Source organism: Gobius niger, assembly GCF_951799975.1.
Source record: "Gobius niger genome assembly, chromosome: 11".
NCBI lineage: Eukaryota > Metazoa > Chordata > Actinopteri > Gobiiformes > Gobiidae > Gobius > Gobius niger.
Window position 1 is genome coordinate 17639460 of NC_136862.1, and position 27969 is coordinate 17667428.

Consider the following 27969-nt stretch of genomic DNA (forward strand, 5'->3'; position numbering starts at 1 on the left):
AAAATGCTTTTTTTTTTTTCAAAAAACATGTGCTTTTCCCTTTAGGTTAGATATGTTTGAGTCACACAATACATTCAGTATGAGATGTCGCTCCTCTTTTGGTTTTCTGGTAGTTGCAGTACAGTAAAATATAGGATATGCAGGCAAAAGTACATGTTGAGAGCTGATTGAAGTTTGTACATTGTAGGCTACAGTTGTTACAGAGTCACAGGGAGAGGCAGAGTGTTGCCAGATCAGTCCAGCCACGTCCTCCTTTCATGTAAACTGCTTTTCTTTTCTCACTGTCCGACATATTAAACATTTACATAAACCATTTCTCAACATGGCCCTCAAGGTTTAGTGCTGCTGTCATAACAAATTATTAAAGGAAAAGATCTAAATTACAAAGGATTTCAACAAAAATAAAGAAATGTACTTGCTAGTATAAAATCAGTGTATCACACGGGGGACAAAATGTACAAGATCGGAAATATATTTTCATAAAATAAATGAAATAATATCATACATTTGCTTTGTCTTACCCCCAGAAGAGCTGTGACAAGAATCGCTTTGATACATTATTGTAAAACTACTATCCACAGTGTCTAGATCGAGACCGTTACTTTTGCATAAGGTCCTATGTGTATGATTCAAGGTCAGCGCCGCCGTTTGATTCAGTTTCGAGCGATACAGAGGTTAATGCACTGAGCTGGGCCTGGAGTCTTCAAAGTGTGCAGCGCTTCTATCCACCACAAAATCAAAACACTGGTCATAATCTGAAGAGTAAAAAATGGCTTACCAGGGCACTGCGTATCTACATAAGCCATAAAAAGCCATGCCACATTAAAACCCTGTTTGGGGCAATTCTCTCTTAAAGGGACATGCGCACAGTTTACAAACAGAGGAGGCGAGAGACTGTTGAGAAGGCAGGGTTGGGATTTACTAATACTATTCAGATTTTGATTGTAATGTAATTCACACAAGATACAATGATCAAGCATTACATTATGACCACACACACACACACTCACCGGTGATCGTGTCTGTGGTGTGTTTAAAGAGGTGTTTTTTGTTTTTTTTTGCAAATTTAATAGTAAAAAATCTTTGATCTTACACTTTGTTGGTTAGAAAATGCTGAATTGGTCTGAAAATGTTTCCCTCAGCCTTTGTTCTGGGGTAAACATAAGACGACATGGGATCACTCAAGTATCTAGAGCGGGCAGCAGCGTGTGGTTTTGTAGTAATGAAGTTCTGGTGGATGTTTTTGCTCACATCTTATCCAACACTTTCACAATTAAAATTAGAAAAAAATGTTAATACTGACTACTGTTACATGTACAAGCTTGTTAGTTAAGGCAGACATGGCCCCTTTCCAGTCGGGGCCTACGCAATAGCCTGTTTGTGTGTGGTTCGGCTACTTCACCTGTTTGTGGTCATTACGCGTTTGCTTGATGATTGTACTTCTACAGCTATAAATCTTCTCGGTCAAAGTGCATTTTCTTTTCAACACATGGTAGTAATAATAATAATCATTTCTCTCATCTCAAAAGCACGTAACTTGATTCAGATGCTTGAAGCAATACCAGACTGGATTATCTTCTGTCTGTGACCAAATCAACAATAAATCCATTGTTCCCATTCCCAACCCTGTGAAGCTGTGAGCATGGGCAGGCCAGTCACATGCACATAATGGGAAATGTTGGGCGAGACATAACCAGTGCTAAACCGTTGCCTCTGGCCTCCGTCTACTACACATCATACAGAGTAACAAGCGGCTGAACGGGGAGATGCTCGAATCCAATGAACGCACCTGGACAATGAACAGCATGTAAGCACAGGTGAGTGTTTGATCAATTCAGTCTTTCTCGGTGCAGTTCCAGTCCAAGAACATTTCATCCATGAGTAAGTAAATGACGTATGACCTCTTCTTTCCCAATTGAAGGAGATTTTCTTGATTTCATAGTGGTTATAGTGTATCGGGCAAAATGGTTATGCGCCAATACTGGAAGCATAATGTTGCTGAGGACATGCAATTTGTTGAGTATAGAGCAGAGCGAGAAGCGGTGCTTCCCAGAGTCTATTGTCGTCTGTCCAGTCTCTGATTGGTTTTGTTCAGGCGCGCGACTCCTTCTTCGAGTGTGGTTTGTTACCCAGCAGAGCGTCGATCTCAGTGATGGTCTGTGGGGTCATTTGGGACAAGATCTGTAAAAAAAAGAAAGAGGGAAGATTGATGTATTTTAACAGTCAATACAAGCCGTTACAGACGCTAGATTATTAATATTTGAAAACATTTTTCAGTGAAGTACAAAACAAAAATCCAAAACAGTCTTAATGTTGGAGTGACACCCGAATGCTCTTTCTCTATGAACCATCTCGAGCCCTGAGAAAGACATGGAGTGGTGCCTAAAGTGAAAAAACTAAACACCATGAGGCTGCTTTTTCAGTTTTATGAAGAAGAAATCTGGAACAGCCTTCCTAAAGATGAGAGATAAGCCTTTACTCTGACAATGTTCCAATCCAGGCTGAAAACAGCTATATTTAGCTGTGTATGACAACTGAAAGTCATTAACAGCACTCAACTATTAATTTAATGTCATAATGATTATTTATGTTAGGGTATGTTGTAGCCTATTTTCAGTACATTCATATTCTGTAATCACCTTGAATTGCTTTGTGTCTGAATTGCACTTGGCTTCTAGAATCCTATTTCATTCCTAATCTTTTTTAAACTGTTTATTTCCCCTTAAATAACATAACAGTTTTACATTTCTATTTAATTATTTAGCATTCATTAAATACACACTATGTATTATTAAATTATATTCAGCCTTTTCCCAGTCTGCTTTTGGATTGGAGCCCACCAGTATGAACCAGACTTGCAGTAATTATTATGAGCTAAACTCCGTGCTGTCTCTTGCTTTGTTATATAAGCAACGATATGAAAAACGGCTCATTTAAAGAGGCACCTGCTGCTGCTCCACAGTCATGAAAACACTGTAAAAATGTCATTGGTGACAGTCGCACACAGGACGTTTATGTAACAGCACCAAGTCAAGCTAAATCACTGGCTCGTGAGTGGAGGACTGAGCCACACTTACCCTCAGGGCACCCAAGTTTTCCATGAGCTGGTCAGCATTAGAAACACCCAGAAGCACTGAGCTGACCCCCTCACTGCGCAGGCACCAGGCTGAAGACAGACAGGGAAGCAAAAAACACAGATGCATTAGGGATCGTACATATTTAAAATAATAAGCGCATCCAATAAAGCACTGCTCATATACACATGTCTTCAACATCTGCAGCTTATGTGTTAGAAGTTATTTACAGGAGCCACACTATCCCTGCAACTTTTGGGGGCAGGTGAGTAAATAATGACCCGTTCTCACCAGTATTAATGAAATAGGTACTAATAAGTAGTGTGTGTAGGTAAGTAATGTGCAAGTACTCTGTAGGCACTAAGTAGTAATGTGTAATTTGAATGCATAGATCAATTTGAAGCATAACACCAGGCAAATACTCCCTTTCCAACCATTGCAGAGCCGTGACAAAGTGACAATGACAATACTGTACCTATGGCTAACTGTGCAGCAGTGCAGCCAAGGCGGTCTGCCAGTAGGTGGAGCTCTTTGACTTTAGCCAACTGCCTTCTGCCCTCCTCACTGTTCACCCGTTCCTTCAGCCACTGGTACCCCTTCGAGAGAGAGAGAGAAGGAGAGAGACATAATAAGGCAACACAGTGCTGATTTCAAACTACAGCACCCGCCGCTTGTGGAGAGAATTACTCTGAGTGAGGTCCCGGAGGGAAAGCCCGTTCAAATCAAACTGACCTTCATGGCTGCTCTGGAGCACTCAGGCACACCGTCGCTGTACTTCCCTGTGATTAATCCACACGCCAAGGGAGACCAGGTCATAGCGCCCACGCCTGAGAAGGAACCAAGAGAAAACCCGCTGTGCTGTAGTCAAGGCCAGAGACAAAGACCAAGCTCTGAACGGGCGCACAGTGCACTGGACCAAGACTTGGAAGTGTAAATAATTAGGCCGAGGCAAAGGACAAACTGCCATTAAGTTCATTTATTGAACTATTGAACTTGTGATCTTAAGTAAAGATTCAGAGATAAGAAATATAGTGCGAGCTACACATTAACATAAGGAATATGAAAACGACGAGTCCACTCACTCATCTCTCTTTGTCGTAGCAAAATGAGACAACCAGTTCAATTCCCAGTAAGTAGTCCCTTCTGAATCAGTTCTAATCAATCCCAATCAATCATAAGCATTTAACTAAATTGGGTCAGGCTTAACTGGAATCCAATCAGTTGCTTTCAAATATACAGTACAATGCCGTGCAAAGGCCTTAGGCAGGATGTCTAATGACAAAAATTTCAGCATTAAAGCATTTCAGTAAACAGCAGGGTGATGCCTCATCATATTATTCATATAGTCCTGCTGTATTAACTTAATAAATGACCTTTTAAAAGCATTTCAAAAATCATTGTAAAAATCTGGATCTTTTGCCTGATGGACCAGTCATATTGCTTTCCTCAAAGTGATATTGATATATCTAAACACTAGTCAATATTAACCATCTATTTAAAAGGACTATGTATACCGTGATATTGACATTTGACATAAAACTGACCATGACGCTCCCCATAACTATGGGGCAAAGAAGCACAATCTGGATATAACGGTAATAACGTCCAATGTTTTGTACCTATTTTGTGGTAGAGCTCTGGCAGCTGCACCTCCACTTTGTCCCTCTGGAAGTAGTGGTACTCGGCCTGCTCACACACCGGTGGGATCAGGTTGAACTGCCGTGCGACTGAGTACGCCTCCTGTCGTCAGAGGAGTAAAAATCGAAAAATGTCACGGCACTTATTTGCACTCGTGGCTGAGAGGGCTTTCAATGTGAGAGAAGAGCATTCACCATGATTTCCATAGCACTCCAGCGCGAGGTGCCCCAGTACATGGCCATACCCTGGTTTATTACGAATGTCATTGCACGGACAATCTCTGCAAATGGAAGTGAAACAGAAAAGCACGAAACATAAGAGATCGTTTTCAACATTTGACACGATATGAATGATACTTACCCTCCATTGGACTGTTAACATCGTTTCTGTTGGCAAATACAATATCTACATAGTCTAGTTGGAGTCGAGACAAAGATCCTCGTAAACCTGCAGTTACAAAAGAGAAAAGCATCAGTAATCGTATTGATGTTTTGTGGCTTTGGAAGTTACTGTGTACACAGGGGTCTCCAACAGGTGGCTCAGATGATCCAATCCGGCCCCTGACTTGTACAGCAACGATTCCTGAGTAGTAAAAAGAGCAAATCTCTTGCCCATTCCTGTGGGGAGTCATTTTCAAAGGAATAACCAGAATGCTCACTCCAGCCACTAGGGGGGAGCTTAAATAAAGAAAGGAAACAATTCCACACGTGTCCAGCAGAGGGCAGTGACATAACAAGAGATCAGGATATAAACAACACATTACAGCCATGTGGTAAATGGACCTTGGGGCGGCTGTGGCTACATTAGTAGCTTACCACTACCGAGTGTGCATGAATAAATAATGACTACAGTGTAGCACAAACCTGCAACACAGGCTTGTAAAGCGCAATACAAGTGTACGCTGTTTTTATGAGGCTACAGCCAGCTCATTATTCATTAATTGAAAAATGTTCCCTCAATAGTATTTTCCCAATCAAAACTATTGTACTGGAGCTTTAAGCTTTATGGACCCCGGCAATACACTGCCAATATGTTTTGGCTCCCAGGGAAATTTACTTGGAGACCCCTATATAAAATATTTCTGGGGCCCAAATTCTATATTAGCATATAAGTCTATCTTAGGCTGTGTTGGCAAATAATATGCAACTCTATTGAGTCACCTAATATTACAATATTAGCAGAACTGTTATAAATATTCTAGTCCAGTGTTTCTCGAACTGTGGTATGGGTGCCTACTGGTGGTACCACTGGGGCTTCTTCTTCTGGTACTACTGGATGCATGTACAGTATTTGTCTTAATCAGTTTGATCAATGTTGTTAGCCGTCTTTGGGTTTGCTACTTTTTTCATGATTTAGGCCTTTTCAGGCTTGGCTAAAAAAGGAATATTTGGATACTTGAAAATCCAAATATTGACCAGTTTGAGAAACTGCATTAATTTCTACTTTACTCTACTCATGCATTATTTTCCGCAAATTCCGCAAAATGTTAAGACATACCAGTATTTGTTTTTATTTTGAATGTACTGAATCTCTCAATTTGCAACAAAAGCGCATCTGTGTTTCCACAATTTTCAGATGTTTCTTCACTAAGAACCAGAATAATAGTGTCCACACAGCCTGGGCCTTAAGTGAACCCATCCTTGTAACCGTTTAAACTGTGCTTCCTTCAGTTATTATGCAATGGCTTTCCATCAAAAGACTCATGGCAATAACAGTCAGACAGTCAATTCAAGTTCTTACAAAATGCTCAGCCCAAGGCCAATCTATTTCTTCATGAACCGAAAGCAAAGATGAGTGCACACAATATCAGCAGCCTCTTAGCTCTCTCAACAGCAGTCCTTTGGCACTGATTCAATGGGCAGGAAAAGGTTCCACTTCTGACCTCTTGCATTTTAGTTAAGACCTCGCAGATCTAAGGTGGCTTTATTTTAAGATTTACTGGCATGCAGGCTTTATTTGGCAGGACAGTGCATTGTGGCTGTTACAGTGTCCAGCGTAATGTGCTGCATGTGTTACGCTTGAGGCTAATGCAGTGCACATGTCTTATAACATAAACTGACCACAATTAGCTTCTCTAAAATTGCTTGCGATAAATTTGGAGCAATTATTCACAAACTAGGATTATGTAATTACGATTTTGTCTAAGCCTTGCACAACCTTGTCAAAACAGGATGATGATGTGGCCCAGCTTAAAGGTGCATTATGCAACTTTTTATGTAAGGGATAATGTATAGAACGCTGGTTATTATAGTAGCTAGCCTAGCTACTTAGTTGAAGGCGCAGTTGGAGAGGAGGAATGGTGGTGAATCTCTGGGTAAGTCAGACTCACGCTAACTTCACGAGCAATTCCCCCAACTGCTCTCGCAGTGACGGGGACAGAGATAGTGTCGCTACTACCTACGCGCGGAGTGATATGAAAGCACCAACTTGTTGCCATTGGCAGCGGTCATTATTTTTTTCAGAGGTCCTTTATCAAAAAATAATGACCGGTAGAACGTTGGGAAATCCCATACAAATCAATGGAGCTTCTACTTACGTTGTGAAGAGCCGTATAATAAGTGGAAATAAAAGTTGACATGTGTGTGTATTTGACCTTGTAGTGGCTGTGTGAGTGGTCAGCATGACGACTTCACTTTCCATCACAGTGGGCCCTAAGACGCTCCAGGATCAATTGTTTGGAAGGTTTTCACTGCGTACCGACCCTCTCACCAGAAAACCTACAAAACAATTAATCCGGAGCGTCTTAGGGACCACTGTGATGGAAAGTGAAGTCGCCATGCTGACCACTCACATAGCCACTTGGTCACTATGAGGTCAAATACACACAAATATCAACTTTTTTTGGCATAAAAAGTTGCATAATGCACCTTTAAACCATTAAACCAATCTTGAATATTGCATTACTTTAATTTTATTCTAACTTAGGGTTAGGGGAAGGAAAGTCCCACTGAGACGTGCTGATTTCGTCACACATACTCATTCAACAAAGCTACACCAGTTACATTTTCAGGTCTCTTACTTCTGATTTATTTCTTCATGTAACAGTCTGATTCAAACTCCTATTGATACGTTTAATCTATAATGACTGACTAAAAGGATGAGATGAACTTTATTGTGACATAAGGTTTCAAGACCCTTTGCAGACCCCTTCTTCTTAATCAAACTTGCTAATTGGACATTTATAGTTAGGTCTTTAGTAAATTCAGCCCAAAGGCAGATTTTTAAAGAGTAAAAAAAAAAGATCAACACCAGCACCAGACTTCGACATAGCATTGGGAAAGAACAGCGGGTTAGGATACTTTCTGAAGCCCCTGTATTTTCTGTAGCTTTAATAACAACATAATACAACAAAGGTACCAGCGCTGCTCCTGCGAAAGAACGATCAATCTCTACCTTCAATAATGTGCTTTCTGGACAGGCCCCTCTCAGTCTCGGCTCTGTGGATAAGACACAGCGGCGTAAACATTACCGAGAGGATAAAAGTACCCATAGAAACACGGGGGCTACAGATGTAATAGTCTACTCACTGGCCTCCCCAGTAAATCTTTGTGGTGATGACGAAACTTGAGCGTCTGCAAAAGTCACAAATCAAACAAATGAGTGGTAACAACGAAATAGCATATGGGTATTTGCAGATCTATATTGTTTTTAGATGTGACGTGTGGAGATTTTAGTGGATACTTAGCCATGACCAGCTTTCAGTTTGTTTTCACTATTATGCCGTAACATGGATGCTTTTTAGCTGCATTTTCATCCTCATTCATGTCTCATTTTTGTCGCTATTTTGATGCCTTTTTCCTGAAGCTTTTCAATTTGGGTCAAGCCCAACTGGAGAAAATGTGCTCGGTTCAGGTTTAAGAGGTTAAGGCATAAAAAAGTAAACAATCGGAAAACTGGTCCCAGCTAAATATCCACTGCCTACACTTTATGAGGCTAATTGCGCAAATGATGTTCAATTAATGTTATATATCAAGTGTTCTCCACTGATCCACTGAGCCCTTTACCAAAAATAAATTTGGATTGACACGCAAATTGTTTTCACTAGGTTTTTTTGGTAACATCTTATATTTTGGAAAACGGCTTCTAACAATATGTTGAAGGCTCGTCCCGAAATTACATCAGTTGAGAACCACTAAAATACTTGAACTGATCTGAAAATATAGACTTTTAGTGTCATTTATTTTATTCAAGTGGCATTTTGGGTAATTGAAATGAATGTAAGCCTTTTTGTGTATGAACAACATGTGTGAGGATGAATTAGCCACATTACCTCCATGCTTTCTTCTTGATAATGTTTCCTAAAGTGATTTCCGCTCTGTGGAGAAGAAAAATTCACACATAAATCTCTATATGCCGTCTTCAACTCCTGAATTTTTTAAAATTCAAAGCCACAAAGAAAATGGGGGTGTTGTTTATTTGAGTTAAGGCAGTGGTTTCTTCAGACGGCATGTGTCTGGTGGCGAGTTAAAAATAGTTTCTGTGCAGAAGGAGAAGAGGAAAGCCAAAGTTTTAATTGGATGCTGGGGAAAGTGTGACTGACCTCCCTGACGCATACACCTCCGCTGTGTCGAACAGATTCACCCCGTTCTCATACGCGATGGTCATCAGGTTCTCCGCCATCTGAGCACAAAAGAATAAACAATTCCTATTAATCCAAGGGCGTTGTGGAGGACATCTACTCGGAGAGAGAGAAGTAGGCACAAAGCAAACGCAGATACAGCAATCAGGGAAGACACTGTGGCCACTGCTGTAATGAGTGAAGACTCCAGGGCTTACATGCAGCCACACGTGCAATGAGACGCACTGAGCTCTTCAGAGCTGTCAATTTAAACTACAGTGGCTTGATATGAGAGTGCAGTTACTGGCTACAGTGTTATGCCCCTTGACTTTTTGATCAACTCTGGCTTCTGCGAACCAGGAACAGATGGAAATGCTTTGACTCTGACACTGCCATCGCAACATTTGTCTCTTTCACATCCTGACGTTAGTTTCAATGCATCTACAAAAAAAAGTATGAAGACAAACAAACATATTTTTTATATTCTGGGGCAACAGCGTTTGGTCACAGATTGTTTAAGTCTGGCGCATGCTGACGCTGTGTCCATGGGCAAGACACCTCACCCACCTTGCCTATTTATGCCTATCTTGCTCCCACAGTTATTGTAAAGTGTTTGGGAAAGCACTACATGAGATGAACACATTATTATGATTATGAATATGATCATCATTATTGCATTCTAAAATGAGGAGATAATCTTTTCCTGTGAGTGGTCACAATGCTTGCCTGATCAGCCTTTTTATCCCTCACAGATTATTTGGGCACTCATTAGGATTGAAGTACTAACCTCATCTGAGATTTGTGAACCAAATGTCACCCAAGTTCCTGGATAAGACAGAGAACATTTGTGTAAAAGAGATATAAAAAAAACTTTACGTACAGTATGTAATCAAATGTAGTTACCTAGTCCCAGGCAGGAAACTCGCAGACCTGACTTCCCCAGGTTCCTGTGGAGGAGAAAAAGCTTAGCAACAACTTAGGGTCACATTTGTTTTGATTATGCTTTACAGTCCATCCTTGCTACCACATAAATCTTCACTTTTGTCCCTATCTTTATTTGGCAAGCTCCCTCCACCTCTGCTCTGTAAAACCTGCCGCTGGTTAAACTACTGCCTCTAATTATTTCTGAGCAATTGACCTTTTATTCTTGCAGCGTAAACAGTTCAGCCTGATACAGTTTGTTCAGGGGGGAAACACCTAGAAGCTATACCAGCGCACGGCGGGACACTCGATTTCTGTGACGAAACCACGTGTAAACTTAAGGGGGGCAGTCGATTGCAGTGGATGTCACGTGCGACTTTGAGGACAGCTGAATTATGGAGGTGGGGTTGAGGGACAACACTGCGCTCACACAAATTCGCGATGGGGCCTCAGTCTAATTAACCCAAGAGCCTGCTGGATCTGAACAGCATCTCTGGTCTTTCCATCCCCTGTGCGCTCGCTGCCTGTCTGCCTCCGCCACAAATAGCCAAATGCACAAAGACAGACTGTCAAAGCATTTAGACGCAGCCCAATGATTCCTGCTTTTATTTGCGCCTGTCTATTTTTAATGCCTGACCTTATGCTATTTATAGATTCCTGCATGTGTAAGCTTTTGTGTCCCACTGCGTCTAAGCTGTTTAGTGTAGGATTGTGAGTTGTTTCCCCCCCACATATGCGCTTGTGTAGGTGTGAGGCACATATTGTTTGTGCAGCAGCTACATTAAAAAGGCAGTGGAAATAGCGCGCAGGTGAAAGGGTCAGCAGCGTTATACAGTAAAAAAAAAGGTGTTTGATGTAGAGCATTCCTTGTATGGTGTTCAGCCACTCATCCTCCAGTGACAGCACCAAGATCCCAGCTTTGAACGTTGGCAGGAAATAACAATTAAACAAAAGGGTAAGGCTTTGAGAGCGTTTTTGAATCTACTGTGTGAATATCTAATTTATCAACTGTCAGCCCTATGACAACTATTAAAGCGTGTTTTTCGCCTCAGATCTCAAATGGAAGGTTTTTAGCAAAAAGGCTTTGATAACCTTGCACTAATTAAAGCATTCAGCAAATGGTGAGGGTACTTCAACAGTGATAACACTATTAAAATACTTTACCAGCTGTATGGGGATGTAAACATTATATAACTTTACAAAAAGGTTTGGGCATTGAGTCAGTTAACAGATCCTCTGCTGTCAACCGATTTGAGTTAACCCTTAAGATTTATGTCATCTTCATCTTTTGTTGTTGTGCTACGTTTCAAGTGTGAAGAACATGAAATCGTTCACTCTTAGACAGGGCTTAACAGCAGTCTCAAAATAAAACTGGCATGCCTTGGCTTTTGGAGGCTATTTTTACTTTTTCAAGCAAGTCACCCAATAATAATGCTTCTATTGTGCCTTTCCACAAACCAAAGAAATGATATAATGAAGAAAATGTTCTCCAGACTGTGTTGAATGAGCCCCGTAAGACAAAATGTAAATAATGTTTGTAATATTACAAAGGTGTGATCCACGGTTTACCACCTCTGTCCCCCGTGTGCTGTTTTCCCTTTCATTTACAGAAATCAAAACATAAATGTGTGACACCTCACTCTGAGTCAACTGTAGTGGTAGCCACCGCAAATGCTAACACGAATGTTGCCACACACTGAATTGAAAAGCGCTAAAGCCTGTGATGTTCTATGCTTGGAGAGCGGGTAACTTTGGTGCACATTATTACATTACGAGCAGCGGTGTTTTGTGGTGAGTTTGATGACTGCTGCGACTGTGTCATGTTGAGTTTGTGGGCAGTTGTGATTGTTTGTGCCTGACCGCTCCTCCCTCTCAGCTCTGCAGTGCAGCAGTAAACCACTATCAGTCGCAACAAATGCCTCTCCTTCACTGTCTCCCACATGAACCACTGCTGCCTCTGTGTTGTACTTTACACACAAAACTGAGCGGCCCATATTCAGCTGACACAGATTTGGCCCAAAGAGTCCAGAGATGAGTGCGCTCGATGATCTTGTAAGTGGATTTACAACAGATTCACGCTTGATGAGAATGACAGTGGCGCACAGGCACAAATCTACATAGCCCATGCATGAATGCACATTGCACATATGAGCTGAGCACACAAACACAGATGCTTCTCTGGACCCTCCATAAGTAGGACTACCCCTGTCTTCTTGTCTATTTTTTCTCTGTCATAAATCACAAAGTCCATACAAGGTGATTACAGAGACTAGGGCTGTCCCATTCATTATTAATGGGGAAGAGGATGAAGGCACACAGGTGCTCTGTCATGGTGTAGTCAGCATTTTAACCTGTGCTGACATTTACACTTTGTTTTCACTTGAGACAGGAGAAGACTCTTCATACAGATGGTGAGCTGCAAACCATGGATTTTTTTTTTCAGCAGCTTTCAGAAAATGCCACACACATGCTGAGCAGGCTATTCCCCAGAGACCGGCTCACGGAGATATTAATAACACATAAGAGTGTGTGTGAGTGCCACATTCACAGAATAAAACTGTGAAGACGTATGTGGTACTATGTGCATACTGCTGTATAGAGATTCATCTGGTCAGTTTCTCTGCGTTCGTCTTTTTAACACAAAATCTGTTACTACAATTATTCACAATCTAAGTGATATTTGGAAAGCCATTTCAGCAAAATCACACAGACAAAACAAAATTAAAAAATAATACAATTTAATCTGAGCTTGAGTAGGTGATCAGATAATGCTAATGCTCAAGCCAAATCAAGTTATCTATTTTTAGTCTAATGACCCATAGTAGGCTCAAAGGGCTTTACAGATCACTGAATTCCTAACCTCACGTTTAGATCACTCTGTACTGCGATAAAAAAGAGTCTTCAGTTGAACTTTGACAACTTATCAACGTATCAATTTGTATATTTAGTCCATACTCAAGAAAAGAGCATAGATACTGTATCGCTACTGTAAAGATATAGACAAAAGTCAAGAAGCATGTTATAAAGCCTTACCATTATTTATCTATCATTTATTTTACTGCTTGTGTTAAGGACTGTCTTGCAAATCGAATTGAAGACTATTTTCTTCTTTATATGTTAACACCAACCGGAGTCTCCTCTGATGTTGGCACGCTATCAAAGCACATCATCCTGAAGTGACTCGAAGACACAGTGCTCCACTTCCTGCATCTGAATCAGGCTAAACAACACGGCATCATGTACTGCAATGCTTTTCATTAGGTTATATTACAATACTAAAGGAACTGGGGCTGCCCTAATTATAAAGTACACATGCTGTGAGAGGAGATACACTCACAAAGACACACGAACCCGGCAGCTTCTCTGTCACGATGGATCTGTGCTTTTTCACTTCAGACGAGGTAGGCAAGGCTTTTACTATTAGTAGTTGTAATCCAGCACGGATGAAATATGTTCAACCCGTCCCACTATGATGCTCTTGAGGGACCTGATAAATGCCAAGACTATTAAATTTCAAAAAAGCAACACACTCAGGTAGCCGGTGTCCGAGGTACAGTATTTTAGTATTTTTTATTTTACAGTATATTATTTATTCAATAAAGTATTTTTTAACCACAGTGCCAAATGCCAAGATTTTGACATAGACTGTAAACCTTCTCCTCATCTTAAAGGGATATTTCAGGATTTTTGACATAGGGCACAGGTGTCAAACTCTGGCCCGCGGGCCAAATTTGGCGAGGCTATACCAAATGACTACTCGAGCTGGCCCACCGGTATTATACATTTTTTTTCAGATTTTGCATATCTGGACTATTAAGTTATATATTGTATAGTAATAAGTTTTGCTTGTTCCATATTCAATGTTAAAGCAAATCTTGTTTGGGTCCATATTAAAAGGTTCATTTGTTCAATGGTGGCCCGCGACTTTGTTCAAGTTTTACATTTTGGCCCACTGTGTATTTGAGTTTGACACCCCTGACAAAGGGCCTCATTTTCTAGCTAGTCCAGAGTGTTGTTGATTTCTGGAGATTTTTTTTTTTTATGCATGCAAGAATTTAGTGGTGCTAGGCTAGCGCATGTCTATGGTAACTAATAGCCTGCATTAAAAACAGTCTGACCCAAGCACAGTGCACCTGAGGCAAATCACTTATAACACCAGACTACCGATTTACATGTCTGTGTTGACTGAATCATTGTTTAAATAAAACCAATTTGCATTTAAAAGAACTTATATTTGAGCAGCATCAGCTTCCTGGTTGTAAGCTACACAGGGGCGGAGTGATCTGCTAAGTTACCGGATCTACAGTAGTTTGTTTACCTGCAGCCAGCATTACTACACATCGAATTCACAAAGCAGCTTTCTACAAATTAGATATGGCAACGTTTGGAGGACTACCCTAGGACTATGATTTTGAAGAGGTTTTTAATGCAGGCTACTAGTTACCATAGACATGCACTAGCCTAGCACTAGCCTAGCACTAGCACCACTAAACTCTTCAAATATAAGGACTGCATGAATAAAAATAAAACATCTCCAGAATTCAACAACACTCTGGATAACTATAGGAAATGAGGCCCTATGTCAAAAATCCTGAAATATCCCTTTAAGATGCACACAATTGCTCTTGTCCTTTGTTGTTTAGTTGCATTTTCAGACTTAGCCCTTCATCCAATCCGCAGCAAACATCCCAATAAAAGTCTGTCCTCTTCAGGCTGGCAACAAAAATTGACATACATTGATAATTCTGGATGTGTATCTTAAAACTGAAGCTACGCATGAACTGAGATGTAACTGAGATTTTTATTTTGTGATACAGTAAACGTTCGAGTCCAAATCCCCCTCCTTTAGTTATTGGAGTCTTTCTAATCTGTGCCAGTGTATCTATTTTGGAGGTGATGCCCGTTTGCGTGTAAACTGCTGATCATGCTGCCATTGCACCCAGCTACTCCCTGACACGAGCTGACAAAACGTAAGCCTCGTCAAATCGCACTGGCAGCCGTCGCTTCTCATTTGACGAATGAAAATGACTTTCTGTGCTAACATGTGCGGCACTTCAACCTCTTAGTATAGCGCGCATAGTGTGCGATGTACGAAATGTGTCAGACGCACAGATTGCATGTTACAGGATGTTTATTGCATGAGCTTAGTGAAAGTGACTCCACACGGCTTAAGCAAGACCCGTGTGATCTAAGACAAAATGAGAAATTCTAATCTAAATCCCCAATTTGAAGTCGAGGGCAGGGCACTTTATATTGAAATTGGAAACGTCTTAGGAGAAAGGCACTGTCGCCTCAGTGGCTTCATTTTCTTTATGATCATGTAAATAAGACAAGTTTGATGTGTTGTTTCCACCTTGTCTTTTTCAGAAATGATTGTCCATAAATAAAAGCCTTTTAATTACTTTATCATGCAGCTTATATTTATTTTCGGAGTGCCTGGCTTGCAGCTTTTCTTGCCATTTTGATCCCTGACCACAAGAGCAAAGAGCTCTTCCAGAAATGACTGTAGGAAATAAAAAACTAGTAGTAGCCTAGTCACACCCCACTCAATGTTGAACTGTGTTTTTTTTTTTTTTCCCCCACGCAGTCTCAAACATTGTTTCCTTATAATTGGTCTACAGGGAGTTTAAACACATCAATAGTGATCCACTTGAGGGCTAAAATATTAGGGATGGCCTATTTCCTGAGTAAAGGTCTATTGTTGGTGAAAGAGCAGACTCTCAGAAGCATCTTTATGGCTACTGTCCTTGGAAACGGTGAAGGTCTCCAAAGCACATCATTTAAATGTTAAATAATGTTCACGTAAAAGCATTTGGACACGACAGCATGTTAGATGTACGGTGCTAGTGACCCGGCACATAATGGAGTTGTTACAAAGCTCTAATTATAGGTACAGTATGCGGCGCCGTTTGCTAATACCCCCTAAATTGCCGCATTTCTGCAGTAGCATTCAATTTCGAGCGCTTGATCCGAGAACCCAACAAGCGTGTCTGAATAAAGCGGTGTTGCCCAAAGGTCCAGATCAAGCAACAGGGAGAACACACCTGACCTGCTTCCTGGTTGGCGTTGGGTGAAAAAGAGTCTGGTTGCCGTGGAAACTGAGTGACATAATTTCAGCCTGAGTGACATTTGCTCCCTCCAAGAGTCCCGAAATAGACCAGTAATTATTGTTTTCAAAGTCATTCGGTGAAAAGAGTTGCATTTATTTAATCTGAAAACTGAATAGAAGCAAAGGCCAAGTCTGTGTTTTGGCTGAATCCTTTCATGGGATCGTTAACTCCAATATTTTACAATTTAAAATGTCAATTGGTTTCTTGTTATGATGTGTGCTCCTTTATTAGAGCGTTCTCCCGTGATGTCACCTATACCTATCCAGGAGTCAGCCATGACGGTGATACGTTAATATAATACATCCATTGGCGATACTGTGTAGACGAAGTTTGAAACGGCAAAATTATTGTTGCGTTCTTGACGGTCACAATAGATCAGACAGAAGTTTTGCAGTATTATCATAGAGAACAGTCAGAACAATTATCTAAAGAAAGGAGAGCCCTGTCAGAATTTTAGTTGGAACGGAATTTGATATTTGTGTATACGGTAGGTTAAGTTGCTTTTAATCAACTGTGAGCACTCACTTTACGTATATATACGTATATATATATACGTAAAGAAAACAAAAGGGAAAAAACATACACACAAAAAAAGAACCAAAATAAAAGGACATAGAGTTTGACTTTCACTGGATATACTTGTGTTCTTAATGCAAAATAATAAAATAAACAAATAAAATGAACGCCCAGCCCTCCCGTACCTCACCCATGCCCTCCCATACACTGTACATATCAGTTATCTCTAAGGAAATGGTTTCTCTGTTTGTCCATTTTCCAACTCTTCGTACCAAATATTGATATAAATGCATTTTTTTCTTTCCTCAAAGTAGTAAAGTCTAATGCAAAATACTCAAGTTGGCATTCATTAAAGCTGTGGTAATAAAAAGATCTTCTTGCAGTAGAGTAAACATCATTTGGCACCAGGAATCTATATTACAAACACGTCATTTGTGAAAGAAAGACAGACCGTGTGTGCTGTTGTGTGTCTAAATATAGAGCATTTTCCTCCAGCGCAAACCAGGATCCCAGAGGCTAAATTAGCAGTGTTGGCATTGGAGGTCCGCCTTGTTCACCTTCAACTCCGTCTCGCTATGAACGCCGGATGAAACAAGCTTCTAATTAACTTGCGTGAACAAGCGGGATGTGGAGGTTATGTAAGAGCAAGTAACAAGTTTAGGCAACAGCTGAGAGTTTACTACCTCCGACTTCCACGGTTTGATTCAGGTGGTGCAGCTCGCTGATTATTATTGCAATATTAGATGATGGAACAGCTAAATATTGCAACAAACCACAATATATTACAAAACAATGAGGTCTAATCTGACTGACATTTACACATGTTTTGCTTCGATAACCTGACAACTAAAAAACAACATAAGAAATGTGTAAAAGACGTGTTTTAGTTTTGGTTTTTCGTTATTTAGGTCATTTTTTAGCCTTCTTTTGGTCCTGATTATTATCTATCTTTTAAGTTGCTGAATTGCTGCTTACACTAAACATTTCTGGCATCAACGTCATGGGTTCAAGTTCCATCTTCAACAACTTGCTGAATGTCTCTCCCTGCTCTTCAACCTAAGCTGTTCTGCCAAACAAAGCCTATGTTTCTGAAAAAGTGAATAATGTTGTGCCTCTTTTCTTTAAATGTTGGAATTGTTTTGTCTGAAGTAACTTTTAGGAACAGCCCTCGAGTCCCTTAAAAGCAAACGACTCTAAATACTGTGTGAACTGAAAGTGGGACAGAGAGCGGGACAGAGAGCGGGACACAGGGCGACAGCAGGAGCCTACGGGAGCGTTAACAGGGAGCAGATGCTCCGGATTGTGACCCGTCAGAGAGTGATGAATCCTCAGGTTAATGGCACAGCATGGGACACCAGAAACATGTCGTCAGACAGCTACACTGTGTCCCCTCTGCCAATTAACCCCACAGGAGAAAGGCTGACATTTAATCCAATCAGTGCATTTAAATAAATCAGAGGTCTACACATAATGTTTGGAGTCAAAAACATGACATGGACTTTAAATACTTAAGGAATGGGTTACATTTTAATGGATTTTTAAATCCAATAATACAATTAACTTGGACAAGTGTTTCACCGCTACGTCTGGCCATTATTACAGTGCTATATTATATTACTGTTTTACGCATACTCAATACTCAATACTCAATACTAGTAGTTAGTAGTTAGAAAGTATGATGACTCTGTGTTAGCTGAGATCTGTAGAGTAGGACGTGTCATGTGAAGCAGACTGGGTGCTGCTTGTTCCTGACCACAGTTTGACGGTGACACAAGTGCAAATGTGCGATGTGGGTTCTGTTGTGATCAGCCTCATGACAGAGCAGACTGATGAGCCGCAGCACAGCGCTGATTGGGAAGAATGACACACAAAAACTAAAGGCAATGCTCTGGGTGTTGCCACTGGCAACTGCAGCTGGCCATATGCTGGATAGACTTATTGAGCCGCAGCCTTTTCTATTAGTGACACTTGGCTGTGACAGCAGCAGTGAAAGCAGCTTAGTGCAGCACACACACAAGTACACGGTGTGTGCAATTAATGTAGAGACTGTGAGGAGAGACTGGGTTTGCCTTGTGGCTCCTTCCTTTTTTAAACTCTTAAAATTGAGTCAAGATCTCAATCAACGTGATTCACTAGAGACTTAAGTGTCCTCAGAGATAATCCTATTTAAGATTTCAAAGAACATGTTTCAAGGGTTTGCTGGTGACTGTTGGAGCATTATGTATGGAGTTGTTTGATCTGCATAAATGTCGACATGAATTGATTCAGTATTCAGATTTTTTTCTATTAAAGTCAAACTGCATTTTAAGGGGATTTTAGCCTGTAGGATTTATTCAACAGGAGAGCCCAGTGTGAAGGGGGTGAAGAGCGGAACCGAGGCCCGAACCCTTGATGCTGAAGACAGAACACTGTGGTCCGCCACATGGGCAGCCTTCCCTACCAGTCCATCGGCTGCACCAAATCAAACTCGGACCATAAAAAACATCAGGACATTCTGTCCTGTGACATTTCTGACTAGTTTGCACTGTGCTTGGAATACTTGGATTATTGGAACAATCTCTACTTATGAAAACTAGAAGAGATTGTAAATAAGTAGAGATTGTAAATGTAAAAACAGGAATCCCATAGTGGTTGGAGCAATGCTTCATTGCAGACAGGCTTTTTATTACTGTGTGGTTGAGCGAAAGAGGCCAGGGTTCATCTGCATAAACCTCACCGGCCTCTCAGGGACTTCAGCTGTACATACTGTACCGTCCGTTCTCCCTCATAACAATATGGAGCTTTGCTATATATTATATAAGCACTTTTACATCTGTCAGGGAAAGCAATTTTAAAAGTGTCGTAAAATGACTGTGGGCTTGCTGAGGTGATAATGCAGAGGCGGGCAAAGTGCTCGGTTTGCTACAGAAACATGTTGAGGACTGACAGCCCACCTTAAATCAATCTCCAGTCGGTTCAGTGAATTGAATTACGACTCAGGGTTAAATTGATGCTGATCAATGTGCACACTGCCCATGTGCCAAGACCTATGTAATATGTACATTTTTGTGTAACTTACATATATTTTCCATGAAACCAAGCCACCATCATTACCAGGAGCAAAAATAATAATGAATGAGGCATCTCTTTGCTTCAGTCAAGTCATTCTGAATCTCTGTTGTGTAATCAAATCAGTGCTCATGACACAACTGTGTGCATTCATGGACACACAGCATCACCTGTGACCTTGTTACTGATGCAGGATTTACAAGTAATGCTCCGGGTGTGGATTTAGAATCTAAGAGATTATCTGAGGTTAAAAGGTTGACACAATCAATCTGAAATACAAACGATCTCAGCTTCGGGCCTCTTTACTGTGTCCTCACTTAAAATGAGCCTTTGGGTCTCTACACCTGCTAAACACACACGTTACATGTATATGTTAAGATCACAGGCACCTGCATATACAGTATAGCTTCAATAAAAACCTGTATGACAAGACACACAACTCCATCCTCTACCTGCTCTTCTCTCGCATCTGCAAAAATAATGTTTTTCTTTACATCCATAAATCTTCTTTTTGGTCTTTCTCGACAGTTTCCTATTACTTAAATTCAGCATCTTTCATGACCAAATTCTCTCATTCTGTTCTGTCTTTATTCACGAAAAACAAATAGCCCTCTGATGCTCTTTATAATTATATCCAGAACATCTTCTGCAGGGTACCTGGCTCAGAATTCAGTGAAGTAGCTACCTTTAATTGTAACGAACGATTATAAGCTATGCCCAAATGATAATGAAAAGCATAAACGTCCTCAACAACAAAATGAATTGACAGTTATTGTTGCAGTTGTCTAGACTCGAGCAGAGTTTGCTCTTATGGAGTTTGACAATTAACTAACTTCCTCCATCAAATTTAGGGGCTGGTTCCTGACCAGGGCTCATTTCTCGTCTTGTTAGAGTTTTGATCTTGTGGGGCGTTTTTAACACATGAGGAGCATTACATTACCCTGTGTCTGGTTGTGCACATACTCACCTGTACTTCATGGTGGTGTGCCTCCCTATGGCTTCCTTCATGTGGGCGTGTCCTTGGGGGACCTGCCTTGATGACTGGGCGTCTTTGATCTTCACCGACCCCTGGGAGATGTAGTTCCCATTGCTCCCCTGTCCACTGCCTCCAGATCCTCCTCCGCCGCCACCACCTCCGCCACCACCGCCCCCCCCTCCTCCCCCACTGCTGCCCCCAACCCCTCCACTGCTGCCCCCTGGTGGCGGGGCAGTGCGAAGGCCACAGAGTCGGTCCTCACTTCGGCTTTTGAGGTTGTGCTCCGTGCAGGCAAATGAGACCTGCATCCTGACCCTGTTGTCCCTCCTCTGTGAGGTTTGATCTCTGTAATTTTGAGTCGCTCAAATGTTTGTTCTGGAGTTGTCCGACAGCGCTGTCTTGTGTCTTGTGATTGGGCACTGCATTCACATCCAAAGTTCTCAGGTCAGAGATTATGGCTGGAAGCCAAGAGACAATTTGGTAAAAAGAGCAGGCAAGTGTCCAGTCTCTAACATGGCACACGCAGTGCTACCGTCTGCTCCTGTCTGCTGATGCAAAGCTGGCACAGGACGCTGGGACTTTTCACACTCATAAGATACATGGGGGCAGCTTTCCAAAAAACATCAGGACGCTTGTAGCTCTCTGTGGTGCTTCCAACAGATGGATTCTGAGGATGCGCGGAAGGGAAAACCCCAAAACCTATTTGACAGTATAGTGCAATAGGTTCCCCAGTCTTGAAACATGGGCCTCTGACTCCAAATTCTTCACTGGCTCTTATGGCTTATGATGGCAGGTCCAATACTTGCCAGCCCGTTGTCTTCTCTTCAGCTAGTTGTGTCTGTGCTGTGTCTAAAAGCTCCAAAGTGCACTGCAGTAATGACACAACCACTGACATCCCCGCACCTCTTGCACAAACGAGGAGGCATGTTGTTTTGGAATACAACAAAACAGTTCACATCAACACCAGCAGAAGAGGTCTGTGATGAAGCTTGATGTGAGGCAGAAATCACAGAGGGAAAGCCAATGGATGCATCGCCCCAGCCTTTACGCAGCGTCAAATACAAGAAGAGGATGAAAGATGAAGGGGGGAAAGCGGAAAATGCACTAAACAGTCATTACCTTCAAAAGCTGCGGGACCGGTTCGTGTACCGGCAGCAGTGGGCGAACAGCAGGTGTAAGCGTCCTGATATTCTCCCCCAAAATCTTACGGCGAACGCGGCGCTTTGAAAAAAAGAAAAAACGCCGGCATCCTGGCTCAGAAGAGGAGCTGCAGCTTCAAACCTCGCGTCGTCCTTAACCGCAGTTTCCCGCCTTTGGGCTTCATGGCATCACTTTTCTTTTTCCCCTCTTACCTTTTAATGTTTTTTTCCCCCCCTCTCCCATATATTCACGACACACACGAGCTACGTATGTGGGGGGTTTGCGGTGCGCTGGCTTCCCCTCCCTCTGTCTCTCCCCTCACACACTCTCTCTCTTGGTGGGGTGTGAGCGCTACATTTCCATCATGTTTTATCAGCGGTGTGTTTTCTTATGTGAGAATAAAGCACATAAAACATCACGGATACGATGTAATGGAGACGTGAGGGAAAGTCAAACGCAGGCTACTGTTTCCACCTACTCCCAGAGATGAATGCATAAATGCAGCATGGTTTCTCCTCCATCAGAAAACCCCTGCTTGCCCGTTTAGTAGTCTTCCCTATAGATACCACACCCACACGCTCAGTCTATGGGCATTTACAGGGGGAAGCACTCTCCCTTCACCACAACATAGTAGCACATTATACCAAAGCTTCACATCAATGCAAAAAGTGTAAATGTGACACTTTGAACTCCCTTGAATGCAGTGCATGCCTCAAAAGCAGGGGATCCCAAATTCATGCGCAAAGGAACACAACCTATTGGCATTAATGAAGTAGCCTATTTTGCCACGAGGTCAAAGATGGGCAAATCTTTTGACCCAAGTTCACATTGGGGATTTATGCTTGCCAGGGAGCCGAGCCAATGACAGTGTAATGGTTGTCAAGCAAATACAACCAACAAATAGACCGTAATAGCTTAAATTACATTGGGGGACTACTTCTACTACTTCTTAGGACTACTTCTATATCCCAGAGAAGAGAGACACTATACACTGGATACAAAGGTTAGGTTACTCTCAGAATATCTCTTTCTATGGTGTTGTTTAGGACTAAATACTTAACGGCCGGATTAAAACAGAAACTATGGGCTGCATGTGGCTCCCAAGCCTCAGGGGCCTCCCCACTACTCAAGGCTGTGTTCATTTTCATTCATTTTTCACGCCACACCAGATTTTTGCCACACTCTCATTCATCCCGGCTTATTGTACATGTTTTTACTGATACGGGAGAACCTGGAGGAAACCTACAAAGACACGGGGAGAACATGCAAACTCCACACAGAAAGGCCCCGTCCAAGTGGGAATCAAACCCAGGACCTTCTAGCTGTGAAGCACAAGCGCTAACCGCTGCGCCACCGTGCTGTACCGTGTTCATGTAGGCTAATGTATTATTGTACGTGACAAATGGTGTAATAATAATGTGGAGTATGTCTGCTAAGAGTGAAACAGTTGGGGAATAAGAAATGAAATATGAACTAAGCATGTGTATATATTCAAGAATTAAATACATTTAATGAACCTTTTCCCCTCGGGTATATGGCAGAGTGGGTACTTAAGCTGACTAAAAAATAATAATAGTAATATGTGAGTAGCCTTATTGCAGAAGCTCAGTCTTAGGTTGCAAGTAATTGGGTGTCCTCTTTTACTTGAGTGTAATATTGAAACTCGTCTTCCACTTTACCTGTGATTTTACCCACTTTTATGAAACATTGCCAACATGAAAATAAATAACTTAACCACATACTGAAAATTGATTTGGCAAGCATTTTATTTGAGGCCAATATAAACCTGACATATCTGCCGTAGCCTTAGAGAAAATGCCAATCACAGTGCCTCACTCATGACTCAGGAAAGCCTCCTGCAGATGCACACAGCACACACCTTTATCATTCTGTCTATAAACTGTTCTCGAAGGGGGAGAAAATCTGCCACCTCCACAACGGAAAGGCACAGGCAGCAAAGTGTGTCAGGCAATCAGCACTTTTTTAGAACCCATTTAGTGCAAGTTGGGATGGGAAGTTTCCATCTGCACAGAGACAGACCAAAGTGCACGCCATCCACTGTGACATTTGAAAAGGTCTTAATGATCATCTGTCCTGTTAAAAGCACTCCCTTACAGTGGAGTGAGGTCACAGCTCTACTGGATCGTACGACTGCAAACTATTAGGTGGCAAAAGTTCAATATATGTCGATAATGTAGGACTGCATGTGGTACGAGCAAGGACTGTAATGTTGACAATTAAATCTGTGGTTTTAATTTCCAGCACTGACAGGTATGCACTGAAGCACAGTATTCACAAATCAATGATGACAACAAGGACAAATAGACTGAAGGGCAGACGGTTAAATCTCAGAACCAACTGCCAGGTATTTACAAAAGACTCCAAATATATCCTCACAAACACTATTTGAAAGTAATAAAAGTGGTAAATCATCACATTTTCAACCTTCATATGCACTCATATTACATCAAGGAATCCCTCACACACACATTCTAACACCAAAGTACAAAGAGACTGAAGGGAAATTGGGTAAAGAGTCTTGCCCAAGGAGACACAAGCAGTATTCCTTGGTGAATGCTGGGACTGAGCTGCTGACTGTTGGGTCAGTGGGAGAGTTCGCCATCAAGCAATCGAGCTACTGATGTCCCTAAACCACAAAAGACAAAGTTTTAGACATAATCTCTTTAGGATTCTGATATTTACCACTGAGCGAGAGGTGCTTGTTGATTAGTTTTTCATAACAAAATGCAGGGGTCAGATTTCCCCTTATGCCAGTGTCAGGATTCCTTTAATTGCGTGTATGGGTTTGAAACACTTTCTATAATCAAGTGTGTGATTGTTTTTACTTGTCCCATTGTAAGATAGGGTTAGTGATATTGACTCCATCATTAGCAGTCAGTAAAGTCAGTCAGCACACGCCTCAACAAACCCATCACTGTCCTCTTTAATGAGACTGAAACTGTAATCTGCCTTCACCAACACAATTCTCTACAAACAACGCGCTTATCGATCAATTTCAGAGACACGCTTTGCATATTGCCTTGTGTTGTCTGAGATATCAAGCTAGAGTCCAGTGGGGATCAGCTAATGTGTCTCAAGCCGCAACACAAACACATCTGTCGCATTGTCCCTTTTTGCTGGGAGCGCTGGAGATGACAGCTGCTTTGCTACGGAGCAGCCAACACAATCAGAGGATTGTTTGTGCCGCGCCTCTGCATCAAATGTGCAAAGCTTTGGGAGGGCTAAAGGCTAAATTTATCCTTCTTGAAAACAGCAACTTTTGAAGTACTCTGTCTTACATCCTGTACTTCATAAAGCCTCAAACTGATGCCACTTCAAGTTTGTCAAAAATAGACAAGTCTGGGAAAAAAAAGTATGGAAATGCTTTTAGCTTCCTTTTAATCCATAAATACATCAAGGATCTTTTATATATGTCAAAATATTAACATACTACAGCTCAAACTGACACAATACTTGCTCTCATGAAGCAGCTTAAAGCAAATGGATGTGTGTCAGTGCATACATGATTCACTGATATAATGCTATATGAAATTGGTGGGGGGTGGGGGTTTACAGTGTTGTGGGCATCTATAAGGGATGAGAAATTTACATACTGTGTATTTGAATCACAATCCTCTAGAGCCACACTGCCATCTAGAGATGACTATTGGTATTGCAAAGCAGTTGAGCGTGTAATCACTAATCACTAATTCAAGAAAATAATAAATAAAGCTTATTTATTCTAATTGAAATAATACATTTCTACCAATAGAGGTTATGCATGTGATGTCACAGCCTGGCAGTTAGCATGCCGTCACGGCAACAGCAGCAAACTGAGTGGAAATTCTGCAACGTTATTCATTGATTTTCCACTCAATTTGCCATGTCTATTTTATGCGTAGATTTAAAATGTGCATGTCATCTGTGGCATACAAACTGTGACACACTTCAAAATGCAGAGGATATGCAGAGTAAATAAATGTTCATTCCAGTTTATAGCATATTGATCGCAAAGAGCGGATGTTGAGCTTTGAACAGGTCTTTACAGGGGAAACATGGAAGAGGAAATAACACTTTGAGAAAGGCTTTCCCAACACATGGACACTAGTGTATGTAATGATGTCATATAGCTCCTATGTTACTATAGCTGATCCTTACAAATACTAGAAATACTACATTTGCATTTTACCAGCAAGTGTGGTCATTAAAGGACACTCTGAAGAGAGATGGTTGTACATGATTGGTAGTAGCAGTAGTTAAAATAGGTGGCAAGAGAATAAGCAGCACAAGGCATCCAATAACAACAGTGATCTTAACTTTGATCTAATTATAGCTACTGGTGTTAGTGATTTGAGTGCTGTATTTTGTAATCTATAAATATCCTAATTATAAATACAATTGAGTTTCTTCTTCTCATCTGGTAACATACACAGTCACACATACACAGATATTAGTGGAAATGTGTGGTAAACAAACACTCTATCATCATCATTTATGCATATTTTCCAAGCTGCCAAGATGTTTTTAACACTGTCGGACCCTCCTTTCCCCACTGTGCATTCAGTGCCTCTCACCTGTAGACCATGGCAGAGCGCTGGGCCTCGCACTCCGCCAGAGACAGGCCACACTCGCGCAGGTACAGCTCCAGCCGCCTCCGCTCCACCAGCCTGTGAGCCGCCTCCAAGATCTGGGACGCCAACGCCTCCTCATGCCTGTGCTCCTGGGGTTTAGTGCTGCGCGCCTTGGCCACGATACTCCCAGAAGAAGACGACGCTTTGGGCTTCTTACTGATGCCATACAGGTCCTCCACGGAGTACTTCCCACCTTTGCCCCCTCCACGGCTCGCGAACATGGCAGCTGGACTCCAAAAACAAGACTAAGAAAACTGCACTCCTTTCATGAGTTAGGAGCTGAATAAGAAAGCAGAGCTATTTTGATAGAAATGCACAAAGATTTGAAGCATCCCAGAGATGTCAGGCGTCAAAAGAGTGCCTAAAACAACCTGGAAAGTATTAACTATAAAAAGTCTTGATGGGCCTTGTGTTGGAACCAAAATAAAACAGTTGAAAGATTTCAGAGGAGCAACGGCTGATGAGAGGTGTCCCTTTGAGGCACACACACACACACCAAAAAAAAAGAATCGTGAAAAACAATCTGCATCTTTTATCTCTCAGAGGAGGGACAGTGAGGGATTTGTGCAGAAGCCCGGCCAGCTTGCATTTGTACAGATTAAGAGAGAGACCGGATCTGCTCTTCATATAATCTCAACATCAGCAGGTCAGAGCTATGTCCTCGTACACAGATGCACCTATAACATAGGGGACAAACTGGTCCCCCGGTGCTTTTTATATGATCTATGAAAATAAGTATATTGTCCTGCAGCTATATGGGATTCAATACAAGAAGCTATACCAATAAACCACTCCCCATACAGCCATAACATGATGAGCACGTACACCGCAGTTTGATGCTGTCTTACCTATATCTGTTCATTGCCTGGAGAAATGGGAACAGCATCAGAAGAAGCATCCTGTGATAAAAAAAAAGAAATACAAAAAATATAAAAGAAAAAAATCATCAGCAAAGTGCATGGTATAATAATGGGTTACGTTTGTAATTTGTAAGAAAAGGTATTAACTGTTTGACTTCACTTTGTCAATTTGTGTATATTCTTGCTACATAGAAATGATTAATCTCTGCGCTGTTAACAAAATGCCCAAACCCTGCTGTCATTATGAAAAGTGACTGGATTGCCCTGTGACCCGAAGTGTTTGTGCTGAAATATACCAAAACACTCATGTAACTTGAACATTTTAAGGAATTATTCATACTTTCATAACCCCAGTGACCTATAAGCATACCATAAATTAGCGGTTGTACCATCTGAGCTAAAGTTCGCCAATCCGGACTCGGCAGTGGCACTTATTGCTTGGCACCAGCTCCGGGCAAGCGCCACGGTCAAGGTCTGGGTTAATGCAATGGCAAGTC

General features: G+C 41.6%; 1 protein-coding gene across 2 annotated transcripts; it reads right to left on the reverse strand.

Annotated features, from left to right (window-relative positions):
- Nucleotides 1-1071: 1071 nt before the first annotated feature.
- LOC306970280 (voltage-gated potassium channel subunit beta-2) lies at nt 1072-26848 on the reverse strand. Of its 2 annotated transcripts, none has more exons than XM_079566196.1 (14): nt 26556-26848; nt 10174-10217; nt 10058-10095; nt 9253-9332; nt 8983-9027; nt 8240-8284; nt 8106-8149; nt 5073-5159; nt 4907-4992; nt 4694-4814; nt 3807-3901; nt 3550-3670; nt 3078-3166; nt 1072-2181 (listed from the first exon to the last, which is right to left on the reverse strand). In XM_079566196.1, the coding sequence occupies exons 1-14, from the start codon at nt 26831-26833 to the stop codon at nt 2092-2094; spliced, it is 1263 nt and encodes a 420-aa protein (XP_079422322.1). In that variant the 5' UTR covers nt 26834-26848; the 3' UTR covers nt 1072-2091. The 2 variants fall into 2 exon arrangements, with proteins under 2 accessions (XP_079422322.1, XP_079422321.1); XM_079566195.1 differs by lacking the exon at nt 26556-26848 and adding an exon at nt 20833-22313.
- Nucleotides 26849-27969: the final 1121 nt, after the last annotated feature.